This window comes from Calliphora vicina, chromosome 5 (genome assembly GCF_958450345.1).
Source record: "Calliphora vicina chromosome 5, idCalVici1.1, whole genome shotgun sequence".
NCBI lineage: Eukaryota > Metazoa > Arthropoda > Insecta > Diptera > Calliphoridae > Calliphora > Calliphora vicina.
This window is the reverse complement of record NC_088784.1, coordinates 80,635,684-80,653,248: the sequence shown is the minus strand read 5'-3', so window position 1 is coordinate 80,653,248 and position 17,565 is coordinate 80,635,684. Positions and strand designations below refer to the sequence as shown.

The following is a 17,565-nucleotide window of genomic DNA, read 5'->3' as shown; positions in this document are numbered from 1 at the left end:
TGTTAATTATGCTTCCAAGGTAGCAAAAGGATTCTATATGCCAGCAATGTGAAAAGAAGCATTATTTTCGATAAAAATATGCATTATTTTCGTTTTACCGATGTTTATTTTTAGACCAGCAGAGAGGGCATGGTGAACAATGTTGCGCAACTTGTCTTCCATACCAGCATGTGAATATGTGAGGGGACAAATATAGTCAGCATAGTCAAGGTCTTCAGATCTATCTTCAAGGCCCCACACAATTCTATTTCTTGATGTTGTAGCTTGTTGCACAATATTAAAGAGAAGTGGCGTGAGCACACATTCCTGTCGGACTCCTCTACCGATGTTTATTTAATTAGATAGTTCATTTCCATGCAGTTTTCTTCATTAGCATAAGTTAGATTTCATGAGAGACATCAGCTGTTGTGGAACTCCCTTACAGACTAAGGCGATCCAAATTGCTGTATTGTTGAGCGTGTCAAACGCGTTTTGAAAATCTATAAAATGGAGATATATGGTTATCTTCATTAAACGAACTGCTCGACTATTATCCTTAGACTGTTGACATGGTCAAAACAGGATTTTCCACAGCAGAAACCGGCTTGTTCTCTCCTCATACCGGGAGATGATGTGGGCAATAACTTTTAGCATCATATTCAAAAGAGTGATACCCCACCAGTTACTACGTTCTGATAAGTCTCCTTTTATCGGTATTTTTATGAATACACCTTCCAAGAGTGAATCTGGTAAATAACACCAAAATCCATCCATGAGCAGTAGTAGTAATTTTAGAGTAGAGCATGTCATTGGATTGATTTTGTCCAGGCCTTGAGATTTGTTGTTTTTCAATACTTTTATAGCTTCACATATTTCGGGAATATAGGGACATTTCGAGGGGATATTTTGGTTAGCCTCATGTGACTCGCACAGCTAGTCATGTGTATTGGGGGTTTGTGTTAGCATGTTCCTGTAAAAATCGGTTTCTGCATTTGTTAATCTCCTTTAAGTGCTTTCCACAGAGTACAGGAGTCTTTGTTAGCTTACTATTCAGCAAATGTGACTTGAATGACAGAAAACTACTTACTTTTCGCTCATTATATTCTACAATAGGATGTTTTCATTGAATCTAAATAAAGTCGATATAACCATGTCCGTCTATCTGTTGAAATCAACTATCCGAAGCTTTCCAAGTATAATTTATACAATATATCGGATATATTCCTGGTTCGGTTGCTATTTTAAATCGAAAATCGGCCCACAAATGGCTAAAATATATGAAAAAACACGACAAATGAAAGGCATTTCAAAGACCAAAGCCAATTTTGAGTAAAAACTTATTATATATTTTAAAACTTATTATAAATTTAAAAGAATAAATTCTTTAACATCACCTGTTTAATCTAAACAGTATATTCCTGTATAGCAGATACATTAATTTCTGTACACATCCTTTCAACATTCTACTTCGAATACACCAACACACAGATACAAATGTACACATACACTTTATACTAAATGTTTTTATTTTCAGTTTTGTTTTTGGTTTTTGTTAGAAATACAAGTTCTTTTTCTTATTGATGACGATTTGGTTTTTGTTTGGCTTCCTTATTTACTGTATACCACCGTATAGTTGTATCTGTGTATTCAATATTTGTTGGTGTCAGTCAATATGAAAAAATAAGTACGACATCCCAGCAGTTAAGCAAGTGGTCAATGTATCCCTTATAGACAGTAATTGCCACAAAATTGCCACAAATGTCTTATTACTTGGCTGACTCCAATTTATATATTTTGGATCATTTGACACGTATATGTTCTTTGCAGTGCAGAGAGGAGACACTTGGTTATCTGATACATCCCAGGTAATCTAGCGTGAAGACAATTGACACTTAAGTATCTGGAAGTAATGTGGAGTGTAGTCACTTAAAACGTTTTGTGAGTAATTCATACAAACTGGTTTTATACAAATTGTTTTGATATAATTCTCTTGCAGTTTATTTTTATTTTTGCTTAAGTATACTGATATTCCATGTAAAATAGTGTGAAGTCAATAGTCACTTTAGTGTCTCTTAGTAACCTATAGAGAAGTCACTACTTTAAACGTTTATTTTGTACTGCCCTTAAGGAAGTAGTTATTTTTCCCAGCAGGAGCAATATATTGGAAAGTTGTCGGAGGAAGGTTTGTTTACAACCAATCGTTTATTGGATTGTCTAGATTTGTCCTTTTAGCTGACTATTTGAGGTCAATTATCACCCGTACATCTTAAAATACCTAGCTGTGTTGCTGATCAAGTAACCAGATAGCTAGAAAGGAAGATGACGCTATATAACCAATATGTGAATCCAATACGTTGACTACTTGGGACCAGCTATTTGACTATCTCATTGTAATCAAAAAGGGTCAATTGATACCCTGCTTAGGACATGCACGAGTAAAAGTAACTAGTCACTTAGCTATTGAAGTAACTAGTTCCCATCCTAAATGATGGGTAAAATCACTAGTTCGTAACTGTCTCCTAGAACTGCTGGGACATGTAAGGAAAATTGTATGTATGGATGGATGTGTGCTTATCAGAGTGCATTATTCTGTCGGTGAGTATGGATTGAATGTTGTTCTTGTTGTATACAAAAAGTAATGTTTACTTTATCACAATGAAGTAAACATCATTTCATTGTTGATTTTGTTTATTGTTGTAGTTGTTGTGTTGTGTTGAGTTTTGTTTAGTTTTTGTTGGTATCTATTTATTTATATTATTTTCTTAAAAGAGAAACCATGAGATAAGAGAGCGTGATTTTAGAAATTTTTATTTTTATATTTACAAAATTAGAGAGTGATGAGAATGAAAAAATATGAATTGAAATAATTGAGAGTTAATCGATTTTGTGTTTTTATGAAGGGCCTTTTATTTTTAATTTTATAATGAAAAATATGCAATTTGAGTTAATGCAAAGCTCACAAGATTCCAAGATGATTGGGACAACTATAAGGTGTGCTTCAATAAGTAAGGAATACCTTATGAAAGCGAAACGGAATTCATGGAGGTCGTTTTGTGAAGCCGTTGATAAAGTCAATGAGTTATCCAGATTTCGGCGTATTTTATTCAAAGACCCTATGTCATAGGATATGTATATTCAATGATATGACAACTCATAGACGGAATCTAGCTCGGAGATAATGTCTTTGTTTATGAAACACACTTTCCTGGTTGTGTATAGACGGAAACTTGAGATGACGACCTGGGGTACATTGTACCTAAGTATATTAGTCACAAATCTAGACAAATTGAGGAAATAGTTACTAGTGGGAGACTAGTTTGGGATGTTAACACTTTTTATCCGTATAAATCACAGGGTTAGCCACTCGAAATCAAAGGATTTTAGACCTATTATGTTATCGTTTTTTCTCATGAAGACATTAGAGCTACTGATAGATCTACATCTAAGGAACAATATAGATACTTACCTCACCTCTGCATAGATCACAGTTTGAACACTTAGGGAATATATTTTGGCTGCGTTTTTGGATATAAAAGAAGCCTTTAATAACATAAAGATAGACAAGTTCCTGGTGAGTTGGATAGTTTCAATGCTGGATATCAGGATTATTAACTCAAACCTAAAAGACGATAAGATCAGAAGTCGAGATATCAGAGGCACATAGCAAGGTGGAGTTCTTTCTCCTCGTTTATGGCTACTGGCGGTAAACTCTATTCTCAAAATCTTCTTGTCTAAAGGTAGGGATATAGGCACCTAAACGGATGACGTGGTGATTCTGCTTAAATTAACGTTTTTCTGCACTATCAATGACATCATGCAGTAAGCACTTGGTGGTCTCTCGTCCTGGGCAAAAACTAAAGGGTTGGATGTAAACCCATCGAATACAGAATTGGTGCCCTTTACCAGAAAATACAGGGTGGAGAGTTTCAATTTGCCGAAACTAGTCGGCGTTGAACTGATTTTATCAGGCTGAACCAAGTATTTATGGACATTCCTTGATAGCAAATTATCATGGAAAATAAATACTCCGGCGAGATAAATAAGGGCCTTAATGCCTACTTTATATGCAGGAACTCCATCGACCAAGTGTGGTGAATTAGATCTATACATCCGTTGTTTGGCTTATTAGTACTTACGATTGTACAGTGTGTTGAGAGGCAATGAGGTTGCGTAGTTAGGGATTGTACTCAAGAAAGCCCAAAGGTAGTATAACACTAAAACGCCACAGAAGTAAAATAATTAAATAAAGGTTGTTAGCTTGACTAAAATGCGCCATCTCACCACCAGAGGCGCTGCAACCTGCACCAATAACAAATATAACGCGCAATTGCTGAGTTGTCTGTCATAAAGCTTTTCTCCTCCTTTCACCACCTTTTCTTCTACACTCTATCCCCTTTCCAAAGAAAGTAACACAAATATATATAGGCATATTAATTGCCTGAGTGTTACTTCTCTTTTTTAAAAAAAATAAAAAAATATGTACGTCTAGGTATAACAGGTGCCATTACCAGCACCCCATAGGTAGCCTTGGGTATAATCTTAAATCTACTACATATTGACAACTAAGTTGAGAGTGTGGAGGCAAGGAACTTATTTGAGTCCTCATTAGTGAAGCTATTGCGGGTAGGTCACACCAGGATATTGTATGAGACAGGTCTTATCGGCCAGGATATTATTCCCACGGGAATCTCTGATCATAGGGTCGCGACCTTTAACTTCGGTGTTTCACCCCCAGTAAAATTCCCCAATAGGGATGAATGGATTGTATCCGATCAACTGTTCGAAGGGGTTGCAATTTTCACTGATGGATCCAAGGTGGAGTCTGGTACAGGACTTTGGCTCCTGTATATGGTCGACAACGATATTAAACGGTCATATAGACTCTTTTCGCGATCTGGAATGCCACGGAATTGATAAAAGCTCACATCACAAAGGGGTCTGTAGTGATAATTTACGTAGACAATCAGGCGGCACTTAAGACTTTCAAATGTCATTTAAAACATTATAGCTTAGTGGAGCTTCGAAGAGTTATTAGTAAACAACTCAATCGGATTGTGTTGGGTACCAGGGCACTGTAACATACAGGGAAATGAGGTAGCAGAAGAACTGCCCAGACATGGCTAAGATCTGGACCATGGTATAAGGGACCGTGGAGTAAGACCTCATATTTGTCCTCTAACCAATCATGTAATAGTAGGACGGATTTTCAAGTGTCCAAGGTCATTTTTCCAAAACTGGATGGAAAGGCAGCCAAAAAACTAATTGAGTTGGATAGGTGTAGTCCAAGAATTCTAGAAGAAGTGATAACCGGTCACTGTTCAATATAGGTAAATCCGATAATAACAAACACAATTTTAGTAGGGTGTGTGGGGATCTAGAGGAGTTGGAGACAGTAGATCACATTATGTGCTACTGCCCTAGACTACAGATTCATATATTTAATTGCTAGGTAACAGATTATTGATAAACTTGGGAGTGTTGTTGGCAGTAAATTGGTGAAAAAATTATCTTGGAGAAAATAAAAATTAGTTTTGTGAAAAACCTTGTTTTTCATGAAAAAAAAATAAATAAATTGATAAAAAATTGTTGGCGAACAAAAAATGTTGGTGAAAAAATATTTAAGGTTAAAATGTATTTTTGTTTTTTGGAATTTTTACTTATTATTGGTCAGAATTTCTTTCAAGTTATATAATTCATTGGAAAAGTCTTTGAAATTTCTATCATTACATAACCATATTGTCTACGTTAATGAAAACATCTTAGTCGAAGATTAAAATTTAAAAATGTTTACAGTAGTTATGTATCAGTATTTAATTATATAAAAAATTATCTTAAATTTTAGCTGATTTAAAATATTTTAATAGCTATCATCACTCTTATCAATAAAGAGATTTTATGAATAAACATCACAAACTTCAAATACGTTTGTATTTTCAAAAAGGCCCAATTTGAATTTTAAAACATTTCCCTCGCATCCATGTTACATGGTAATGATGAGTTGTTACAAAACCTGTTAATAATTGAGTATATCGGGAGAGAGAAAACCAAACCAAACATAAATTTACTCTTTTCTCTCTCGTTACAATAATAAATTAGAGATAACAACTAAACGAAAGAGGAAATAACATAAGAGAGAGTTTTATTATGAGGCAAATGGTGGTTGTTTAAAATTTAATACAGTCAATTAACACAAAAGGAAAATATATGTGTGATGATGGCTTGTATGACTGACTGACTAAACATGTAGTAAACAAAAATTTACTTAAAGACTACAAATCAGTTTTTGGCGGAACTCCGAACGGTACACAGCAAACGGCAACGTCAGCGGGCGTTTTTGAAAATCAAAATTTATACTCGTTAATAAGAACAAAATAAATTACGAAATTTACAATAAATAAAGTGTTTCAAAATACAAAAATAAACAAAAATTCTAAAATATGGAAAATTTATAAAAAATTAAACAAAATTTTAAAAAATAACAAATAAATTTATAAAAATGCAGTGAATTGTTTATAAAAAAAGAAAAAAAAATACCAAGAAAGTTAGGGACCAATTTTTAGTTGTTATTAATAAAATATAAATAAAATTTTATTTAAAAAAAAAGTTATAATTTAATAAATATCAAAATGTTTACTACACCAAGAAAACAAAAACATCATCAACAAAATTCTAGCATGGATGCTATCGAATACAATAATTCCCCTCAGCACAAGAGTCTAATAAATATAAATGCAAACACCCCCATACCAACTACATCCACGACTATAGTATTTGAAAATGGCACTATGTTTGGTGCCATCTCCAATGATACAACAACGACTACAAGCAACTCTGCTAAATTAAGCGGAACATTATCGGATAATACAACAACAGCAACAACAACATATCTAACAATACCGGAAATAGTGATTAGTGCTAGCTGTAGCTCAAATAGTCTCAATCGTAGTCGCTGTGAAATCTCGCAGGCAAATAGCGAAGAAAGTCCTATCGAAAGTACTGCCCTGCTAGAGGCCACAACAAATTCAGCTGGCAGCAATGATTGTCACGATGAGCCAGCAGTTTTACAAGATGAATTTGAACAATTTATCTTAAATCGCACAACATCCGAAAGCAACATTTTAGAATCCAGCATTTACAGTGAACTACAATTTCCACCCTCTCTGCATGGTGGTAGTATCGTTGCCATTAACACCAGCAATGTTGGCGGTGGTGGTGGTTATGTGAGTGGCAGTGGCGGGCCCACTGTTGCTACACAAATGGCCGGACCACAAACACCCCCCAATTCGCGACAAACCAAACGTACGAAACGCAAACACAAAACAAAATCCAAATGTACGGCTACAGCAGCAACTTTGGCAGCAGCCGCCAGCCAACGTGCATCACCCACTCATTATCCTCCACGTTATACAGCCATTTTTATGGATGCCCATCATCATGCCAATCAATATGGCAATGTTATGACCACAAACCAACATCATAGTGGTGGAGGCGCTGCCAATGCATTGGGACAAATTGCAAGTGCGGCAGCGTCATCGCCCTTTTTAAATGCACCTGTTGCAACGGATACTGCTGCATACATGCAACAATTTCAATATTTCCAACAGAGACCCATGGTCACCACCATGGCTCCGATGGCCGGTCATCATAGACATCATAGGTAAGTTGTAGTAGAAATTTATTTGAAAATTTCAGAAGATTTAAAGAATGTAGTCAACAAGTAATATTATTGAAGAGCGATTTTTTCAAAAAAAAAAAAATTGTTATGTTTTGACATGAAGCTAATTGTTTGCATATACTTTGCTTAATGTAAAGTTTATCAGATTTATTTTTATTTGACTAATATTTGACTAATTTTTATACAATAATGTTGTAAATTATTAGGTTTAGTTAAACTTTTCTCTTAATTTACATACTTTACACAATGCCTCATTTTTTAAAAACTAATTTACATATGATTTTAATGATGAAACTATTAAGTTTTACAAAATGTGTTTTTATAAATTAAAAGATTTTCTAAAAATTCTGTAGTTTGAATAATAAATAATATCAAAATTAATATGTTTACGCAATGTAAACATATTAATTGTGCAAATAATTTAAAATTTCCTTAATATTATATAATTTTTAAAGAAAATCATTGACATTTTTTTCATATTTTACTCATTTTACATAATGTAAACAAATAATTTAACCATAAACATTTAATTTATTTCTTCAATTTTAACATGTGAAATAGTTTACATGTTTGACATGATGTAAAGAATTAAAATTCAACAATATAATTTAAATTTGACCATTATAGGTTAATTTATCTTTAAAATATTATGGGTTTGAAATAGTTTACACATTTTACATGAGGTAAACATTTCAAATTTTAAATATGACCATATAATGTCTAATTATTTCTTAAAATTTATGATATTTGAATAATTTACATATTTTACATAATGTAAACAATTACAATTTTACAATATACTTCAAATTTTAGTATTAAAATTTATTATACTCCATAAATTTAACGATTTTAAAGCAGTTTACATATTTTACATAATGTAAATAATTAAAATTTTACCATAAATTCAATAAATTTCATTATTTTAAAATAGTTTACATATTTGACATAATGTAAACAATTAAAAATTGACAATGAATTTGAACATTGACCATAAAAGTTACATGTATTCATAAAATGTAAACGATTTAAATGTTTGAATAATTTACATATTTGACATAATGTAAACAACTTAAATTAAACCATTTATTTGAAATTAGTCCAAAATAAATTAGTTAAATAAGGAATAATGGTCATTATCGTTTATTTTACACATTTTACATAATGTAAACAATTAAAATTCAATGATATATTTTAAATTTTACCTTCATAAGTTCATATATCTGTAAAATTTTATGGTTTTGAATTAGTTTACATATTTTACCTAATGTAAATAACTAAAATTTTACAATATATTTTAAATTTTACACATAAATATTCCATAAATTAAGTAAATTTCATTATTTTCAATTAGTTTGCATATTTGACATAATGTAAACAATTAAAAATTTAGAATTTTTTTGAAGTTTGACCACTCTAATACCATGAATTCTTACAATTTAAACGATTTAGAGGGTTTACATATTTGACATAATGTAAACAACTTAAATTAAACAATTTATTTGAAATTAACCCAAAGTAAATTATTCAAATAAGGAATAATTGTAGATATCTTTAATTTTACACATTTTACACAATGTAAACAATTAAAATTTAACAATATATTTTAAATTTTACCATCATAAGTTCATATATCTGTAAAATATTATGGTTTTGAAATAGTTTACATATTTTACATGAGGTAAACAATTAAAGGTTTTAAAATATGACCATACAATGTCCATATATTTCTTAAATTTTATGATCTTTGAATAATTTACATATTTTACATAATGTAAACAACTAAAATTTTACAATATATTCAAAATTTTATTATTAAAATTTATTATATTCCTTAAATTTTACGTTTTTAAAATAATTTACACATTTTACATAATGTAAACAATTAAAATTTTACAATACATTTTAAATTTTACACATAAATATTCCAAAAATTCAGAAAAATTTCATTATTTTCAAAAAGTTTACATATTTGACATTATGTAAACAATTAAAAATTGGCAATTAATTTGAAGTTTCACCACTCAAATACCATGAATTCTTAAAATTTAAAAGTTTTAAATGGGTTTACATATTTGACATGATGTAAACAATTAAAATTTAATAATTTATTTGAAACCAGCTCAAAGAAAATTACTCAAATAAGAAATAACTGTAGAAATTGTTAATTTTATACAGTTTACATAATGTAAACAATTAAAATTCGACAATATATTTTAAATTTAACCATCATTAGTTCATATATCTCTAAAATATTGTGATTTTGAATTAGTTTACATATTTTACATGAGGCAAACAATTAAAATTTTACAGTATATTCAAAATTCTATTATTAAAATTTATAATGTTCCATAAATTTTGCGTTTTTAAAATATTTTTACATATTTTACATAATGTAAACAATTAAATAATGACAATTAATTTTAAATTTGACCACTCAAATACCATGAATTCTTACAATTTAAAGGTTTTAAAAGAGTTTACATATTTGACATGATGTAAACAAATAAAAATTTAAAAATTTTTTTGAAATTAGCCCAAAATAAATTATTCAAATAAGGAATAATTGTAAATATCTTTAATTTTACAAATTTTACACAATGTAAATAATTCAAACTCGACAATATAATTTAAATTTTACCTTCATAAGTTCTTATATCTGTTAAATGTTATGGTTTTGATTTTTTTTACATATTTTACATGAGGTAAACAATTAAAATTCATATATTTTAAATTTTACCATAAAAATTCTATATATTCCTTAAATTTTAGGATTTTAAAATAGTTTACATATTTGCTAAAAAGTAAATAATGAAAAATTAAGAATAAATTTGAACTTTAAATATTAATAAATTCTATGTAGTCTTAAAACTAAACGGTTTTAAAATTATTTAAAATTTTACATTTTAATCTGAAAATGATGCTTAGTAAATTATTTAAATAAGGAAACATATTAAATATCGACAATTTTACACATTTTACATTATGTAAACAATTAAAATTTTGTTACATATTTACATTTTATGTTTGGTTTTCTCACAAATTTTGAAAATATAATGAAATTTCCAAGTTTTTAAATACATAATTCAATAACTTTTATGGTTTTCTCACATTTTAAATATCATTCATTTTACAAAATTTACTCTACGTGTCATATTTGAAATTATTGTTTGGTGTTTTCTAACAAAATTTTGAAAATATAATGAAATTTCAATCATTTTAGAATTGTTTATTTGTTTGACATTGATTTATACAATTAATATTTTTCAATTAGCAAATTTACATTTTTTACATCATGTAAACAATTAGGTATTTTTTATAATTTTCGAAATTTTTTAATTTTTTTACATTTTCAAATACATTATTTACCCACCTTATCTTGGGTAAAGAATTGCAAATTTATTCATTTTCTAAATTGTTTAAGTTATATTATATTCTCTATTTGAGTATAAGCTTTTTGTTTCACTTTAAATTGCCAATGTTTGTGCTTTAAAGCTTTTTAAATTAACAAACTATTTTGTTACAATTATGAATCAAAATTATTAAATTGCTTTAATGACCTTTCAAATTATGCCTGATTAAAAACAATCTAGGTTAACTACAAGATTTAATCATAATATTATTACATTAAACTCAGCAAAATATTACGACCTTTTTTTTAATGTTATTAACAGACCACACTCAAAGTAGTTAATAACCTTAAGTCAAAGCAACACAAACAAACAAAAAGTAATTACATTAATTACATTTGTTACCAAAACACATGGAAAGACTATTTCCTTTATTAAAAATAGACAGGCTAAATAAAACTTTAAAGATTTCTTCACAAAGTGAGGTTTAATTAGACTTTATTTTGGGGAAAAAATATGATTTAAAACTTTAACAGTTTTTATGTGATTTCTCTTAAAGTGATTTAAACGTTTTGAGATGTCAAATTTTTATAATTTTCTTGAGAATAATATTCATTTTAACAATTATATACTTTAAATCACTCTTTGTTTAGCTTGAAATCCATGTAAAAAAACCCTTAAAATTTAAAAATGTTTTAATAAAAAAATGCTTGACACTGTCACATTTAGAATTGTAATTGGCATGCTCCATCATAATGACAGACTGACAAAATTTACTACAAAAAATTGTTTTTTTCCCCCCAAAAAAACCTCTGTCTTTTTTATTACTTTTGACAGACCCTATTTTCGATGTGCGTGTGTTAGCTGTGTGATTTCCATAACAACACAGACTCATACTGCAGAGATACTTATTGGTAGCCATGTATACAATTGGGGGGCCAGCTACAGCTACAACAATAAACAAAATGTCCATTATAATATTTGAAATATACAAAATACCATAATAAACTCTTAAGTGGAGATCTCTTTAATGCGAGTAACAAGCAGCAGCAGCAATATTACTGCCCGGCCTGGCACTCATGCAACATCAAAAGCACTTATTGCCACACAAAAAAATACAAAAATATTCAAAGCGTCAAACAACAATGCCAATGATATGTTTTTTATTTTTTTTTTTGGTATTTTTTTTGTTTGTCTTTATGATATGAGTATCCCCTCTAGCCTACAATATCACAAAATCCATCTAGATTCCAAAAAGAAACTTGAAAACAAAAAAAAAACTTAGTTGAATTGGCTGATGTTGAGGATGATGTAGAAGAATAAAAGAAAAACATGTCACGCATGCAGCAAACTAACAAAACAATTGGTAGTTTTGGTAGCAACAAACATTTAAATGAAAAAAAAAATAAAAAATTGGATGGATGAAACTAAAAACACAAAAGTATTTCAAATGCGTAGCTTTTGTATTTAAAACACTTAAGAAATCTTCAAAATACAAAAAAAAAACACACACAACAACATGGAAATGGAGCAGCTTTTGTTTCCAGACATCATTTATAGGGGTTATTATGTATTGGAGCGGTGTAAAAGTAACTGAATGTATAAATTAACATTTCAAAGCTTTCGTATAACAAAGTTTTTGGTAAAATGAGCTATTAAAGCTCATTTAAAGCTTTTGCTTCCATCAAATACTGAGAATTAACTTAGCGCCATGGATATTTGGCTTTGGTTCGATTCGGCTGGTTGGCCGAGCTTCACTTACGATCCCTTACGCTTCGGATTATGGTAATTGATCCATTTTTTATCGCATGTAATGATTCGGTGCAAAAATTACATTCTTTATAGCGTTCAAGCATAATTTCGGACATTCAAAATCGTGTTTCAAGGTCTCTCGGCTTCAATTCGTATGTTAGCCAATTTCCCTGCTTTTGGATACATCTTGCTGCTTGCAAAAGTTTTGTTTTTGCTTATTGAGTAGCTTCCAATGATTTTGCAAGCCCCTGTTAAGTTTTGTTGAGCCTTTCTGGGCCTTTAAACTTTTTTGGTTGGCCTGGGCAATTTTTGTCTTAGCGCCATGGATATTTGGCTTTAGTGACGATTCGGCTAGTTGGCCGGATTTTACTTACGATCTCTTACGCTTCGGGTTATAGTAATTGATCCAATTTTCATCACTAGTAATGATTCGGTGCAAAAATTAACGTCCAAGCATTTCTGACATTCAAAATCGTTTTTCTAGGTCTCTCATCTTCAATTCGTATAGTACCCAATTTCCCAGCTTTTAAATGAATTCTGCTGCTTGCAAAAGTTTTGTTTTTGCTGCTTCAGTAGCTGCCAATGATTTTGCAAGCTCTTGTTGAGTTTTACAAAAATCTTCATGGAGTAATACCTGGGTCTTCCCTGTCAAAATCACTACTTCGGAGCAATCCCTCGCACGTTGAAATCAATAAGCTTCGGTAAGCAATCGGAGTATTCAGTGACACTTTTTTTCAAATTAAAGAAATAAAGCTTGGCACAAAATTCGACTTTATTGAAGGAGCCTCCAAAATTTAGTTTAACTTAATTCTTTCTAAATAATATTTTTGCATTGCACTGGTCTTGTAGTTTTGACTTGCACAGTTTGAATGTTCTACGAATTTGCTTTAAAAACACTGAGAAAGATTCATCAAAATCCCTTTAAATTATACATTATGCATTCTTATGAATTTAGCTATGTCTGTTGGTGTTAGTGTAAAACATGCTAACTTTCAAAATACCCAACCAACATGAATTAAATTTGCTATACATATTAAATACTAACTTAGCCAGTTTGGTATTGAAAATTAGCCAAATCGCTTGAGTTTAAAAAAAGTTATAGACCAAAATGTGAGACAAACTCTCAAAAAATCTATATATATAAAAATGGTGTAAAAAATGTATAGTAATTCATAAAATGAGAACGGCTGGGCCGATTTCTGTAAAGTTTTTTGTCAGTTGTTCGTATTTTCAAGGAGAAGGTTTTTGCGGAAGAAAATTTTTGGAAAATCCCTCCGAAAAGTCGGAAAATTTGAAAAATCGAAAATCGAGTTTTACTCTAAAGTTTGTCTGAAGGCTTAAAATTGGGGCGAGTCGAAGTTCGCCGGATCCGCTAGTTTTATATAAACTATTTTATTCCAATTTTAGGTGCAAGGCATTTAAGATTCGCCGAAGGAGAATTTGGAATTCAAACTGGTTTAAGTTTTATTTTGTACGAATTGCTGGAAATTACTTTTTCCTTTAACCATTATAAATATGTTAAAATCTAACAAGACAGTAGCTTTAAACATAAAATAACTAACATATTTTAAGACATATTTTTATGCGAGTTTAAGAGGAAGCTGTTTTTATTAAAGCATTCATTTTTTATTATTTCTAAAGATTTTTTATATAAGATTTCAAATTTTCTTTAAACCCTTTTTCATACCAAAACCCACTTCAACTTTTAAGAGAGTGAAAAAAAACAAAAATTTTAGGAATTTTTATTGAAAAATATAAGATTTGTTTGTTTAAGATAAATTCCCTTAAACATATGTTTAAATTACTTAATAATTCTATATAAATATAAAAATTCCCCCTTATGAGGAACTAAATTTAGTTTTCAAAATCAGGTCAAATCTTCTTTGTTTGCTTCAGAAATAACAATGTCATTCATGTGAAGTTTTCTATGAAAACACTTGTGTTCAATTTTCATTTTTCATTCTTTCTAACAAATAAAATTAATTATTTGTAATTTATTATTGAATGCCTTATAAGACGTGATTGATAGATTTTCGATAAATTTATTGAAATACCAGCACACGTTTGATTTTCTATGAGTGTAATTTAATTCTTGCTTGGTTTTTTTCAAATGAAATAAAACTATTTCCGGTTGAGGTTTGGAAATAAATGAAAATTATTTAATATCTTTAGATAAAACTAAAAACAAATGAACAAAATTGAGGTTTGTGGTAAGGAAGAAAACAATGAAATGAAAACAATTTAGTTAAGAGCAAAAGTTAAAAGAATTGATTCTTAATTAAATTTATAAAATTAAAATAAAGATATTCTGTGAACAATTCTATTAAATAATTCAGTACGAATCTATTCATTGTGTTAAATCCTTAGTACTACAAAAATAAAATTAAAGATATTCTGTGAACAATTATATTAAAGAATTCAGCACGAATCTATTCATTGTGTTAAATCCTTAGTACTACAAACGTATTGAATTCATTCTTTATAGAATTAATTCTTTATATAATTAATTCCTTATTGAATCATTAAAGTTTTCTTTAATCAAATCCATTAGTTTTTTTCAATTTAAATCTATTTGAAATAGTCTTAAGTAAATGTTTTTCAATTCATAATTCAAAACTAATTCAACGATCAATGAATTATATTTAAATTAAAGTCTTTGAATGAAGCTAAAGAATTAGATTTTGGGAATGAGTTTTTGGAATGATTGGCTGAATTTTTTTACTAATACATTCTCACCACTTAGGCTTTTGACAACTGAGTTAGGTCTTTGACAGTAGAGTTTCCGATCTATGTGTTTTTATCTATGATGGTAGCTCACTTTTGTTTTGTTAATTTCATGCCAGTAAGTATTTATAGAAAATAGAAATTTATTTATCAGTTTTCCATTAATGTAGAAAAAATAATTTTTTTTTGTTAAAAAAATCTATTCAATTGATAAATACATATAAACATTAAATACAAGAAGCTTCATTTAATGTTTATTTAAAACTAAAGTAAATATTAGTTTAACTACACTGAACAAAAAAAAAATGAAAAGGTACTAATAAACAAACACGGAGGGAGCAAACAAAATAAAAGTAACAAGTACTTGATTTATGGCACCACTTATACCCTCAGTCACTCACTAAAATACACTGATGTTGTTTTTTACTAGACCTTGTAATAATAAATATAAATAAGAAAAAATGTGTTAATTATAATAAACTAGATAAGAAAATAAACACAAATTTGTATACTATTTTTCTGGGTTATATAGACCCCAAAAATCTATTTAGCTTGTCAATTATTTTCAATATTTTTCATAGATTCATAATTTTTACCTTTTTGCTTCCTAGCTTTTGTGTAAGTTATCTGACACCATCTAAAAACCTTAACATTTCCCCCCAAAAATTATGAAAAAAAATAAACCATTCACTCTATCTTTGACGATTGAAAGACCATCAATATCAGTTTTCAAACTTAACATGTTTCATTTTTTTTGGTTAGATTTTTGAAAAGGGCATTTTTAGTTTTCTTTTTTTGGTTTCTTTTATTCTAAAATTTCTTATTGTTTCTGTTTTTTTTTGAACATGAGTTTTTTATTTCTTAAGTACTTTCGGCAGTTTTTTTGATGTTGTATTGAAAGATTTTAAACATGTGTGAAATGAAAAGGGTTTTTTCTTTAAACAAATTTCTTTGGTTAGAAAGACAGTCTTCTAAATTTAATAACATGTGACATGAATTTGTTTAAAATGGTTTTTAGGTTGTGTTTTTTATTTTTGTGTTCATCAAACATAAAACCACTAATAGCAGACAGTAACTTAGAAAATGGTAAATAATATTGAATATACATTAGGTTTTTAAAAGAAAATTATAAAGAAATGTTAACAAATCCTATTAGAGGCTAATTTTGGGTTTTAAAGCTTTTAAAATAAAGCTTAAAATTCTTCCTTTTGAGAAATTTTTGAGCCAAACTTAAATTTTAATATATTGTTCTGGTTTTACCTTTTAAAAATGATGGTTTATTTCCTTTAAATAAACCGGATACTTTTAATTGCAAATAAAAATAGTTTACAAATTGTAACAACTCTTTATTTAGTAAAATTTACACAATAATATTGAATATATATAAGGTTTTTAAAAGAAAATATTAAAGAAATATTAACAAATCTTATTAGAGGCCAATTATAGGTTTTAAAAGCTTTTAAAATAAAGCTTTATACAGCTTACAATTCTTACGTTTGCGAAATTTTTGAGACAAATTAAAACTTCAATATATTATTAAGTTTTTACCTTTTAAAAACGGTGGTTTATTTTTTTTAAAATAAACCGTAATCTTTTAATTGCAAATAAATGCAGTTTAGTGGTTTACAACTGTTTATTTATTCAAATTTACACAACAACAGTTTAAGTAGTCACTCTGTGATTTTATATAAATAATTCACTGGAATTCATTCAGTAACTGCAACCATCTGTCACTATTTATATACATAGTGTCATCTTCCAGCAGTTTCATGAATTATAAATATGATGGATAAAACGAGAATGTTCTATTTCTAGAGCTTTTAGCAGCTTTCACAGTTAATGCTGCCATACCCACAAATAATGTTAAGTAGAAGTTTTGAGCACTGGATTTGTTGATGAATGTTGCAAGCAGTAGTTAGGGGAAAGTTCAAAAACTATGTTTTCTATGCTCCATATTTAAGCTTTAAACCACTATACCCCACTTTATCAAAGCTAAGTTCAAAAAAATCAGTTAGAAATGATCTGATTGGACTTCAGAATACGTCTTCAATATATCTTTCCTTTTTATTGCAGGGTTCATTTATCTTG

The 17,565-nt window shown here is 29.1% G+C and overlaps 2 protein-coding genes across 2 annotated transcripts in view; one reads left to right on the top strand and one right to left on the bottom strand.

The window, feature by feature from the left end:
• The window catches only part of RpL29 (ribosomal protein L29), a 242,714-nt gene that overhangs the window by 125,072 nt on the left and 100,077 nt on the right, over positions 1–17,565 (bottom strand). The gene's annotated exons all lie outside the window — the stretch shown is intronic.
• The window catches only part of LOC135960210 (uncharacterized), a 27,681-nt gene continuing 16,397 nt past the window's right edge, over positions 6,282–17,565 (top strand). Inside the window, exon 1 of the mRNA XM_065511446.1 lies at positions 6,282–7,636. Coding sequence (XP_065367518.1) covers positions 6,606–7,636 — 1,031 coding nt within the window. The 5' untranslated portion in view covers positions 6,282–6,605. The remainder of the gene's footprint in view (positions 7,637–17,565) is intronic.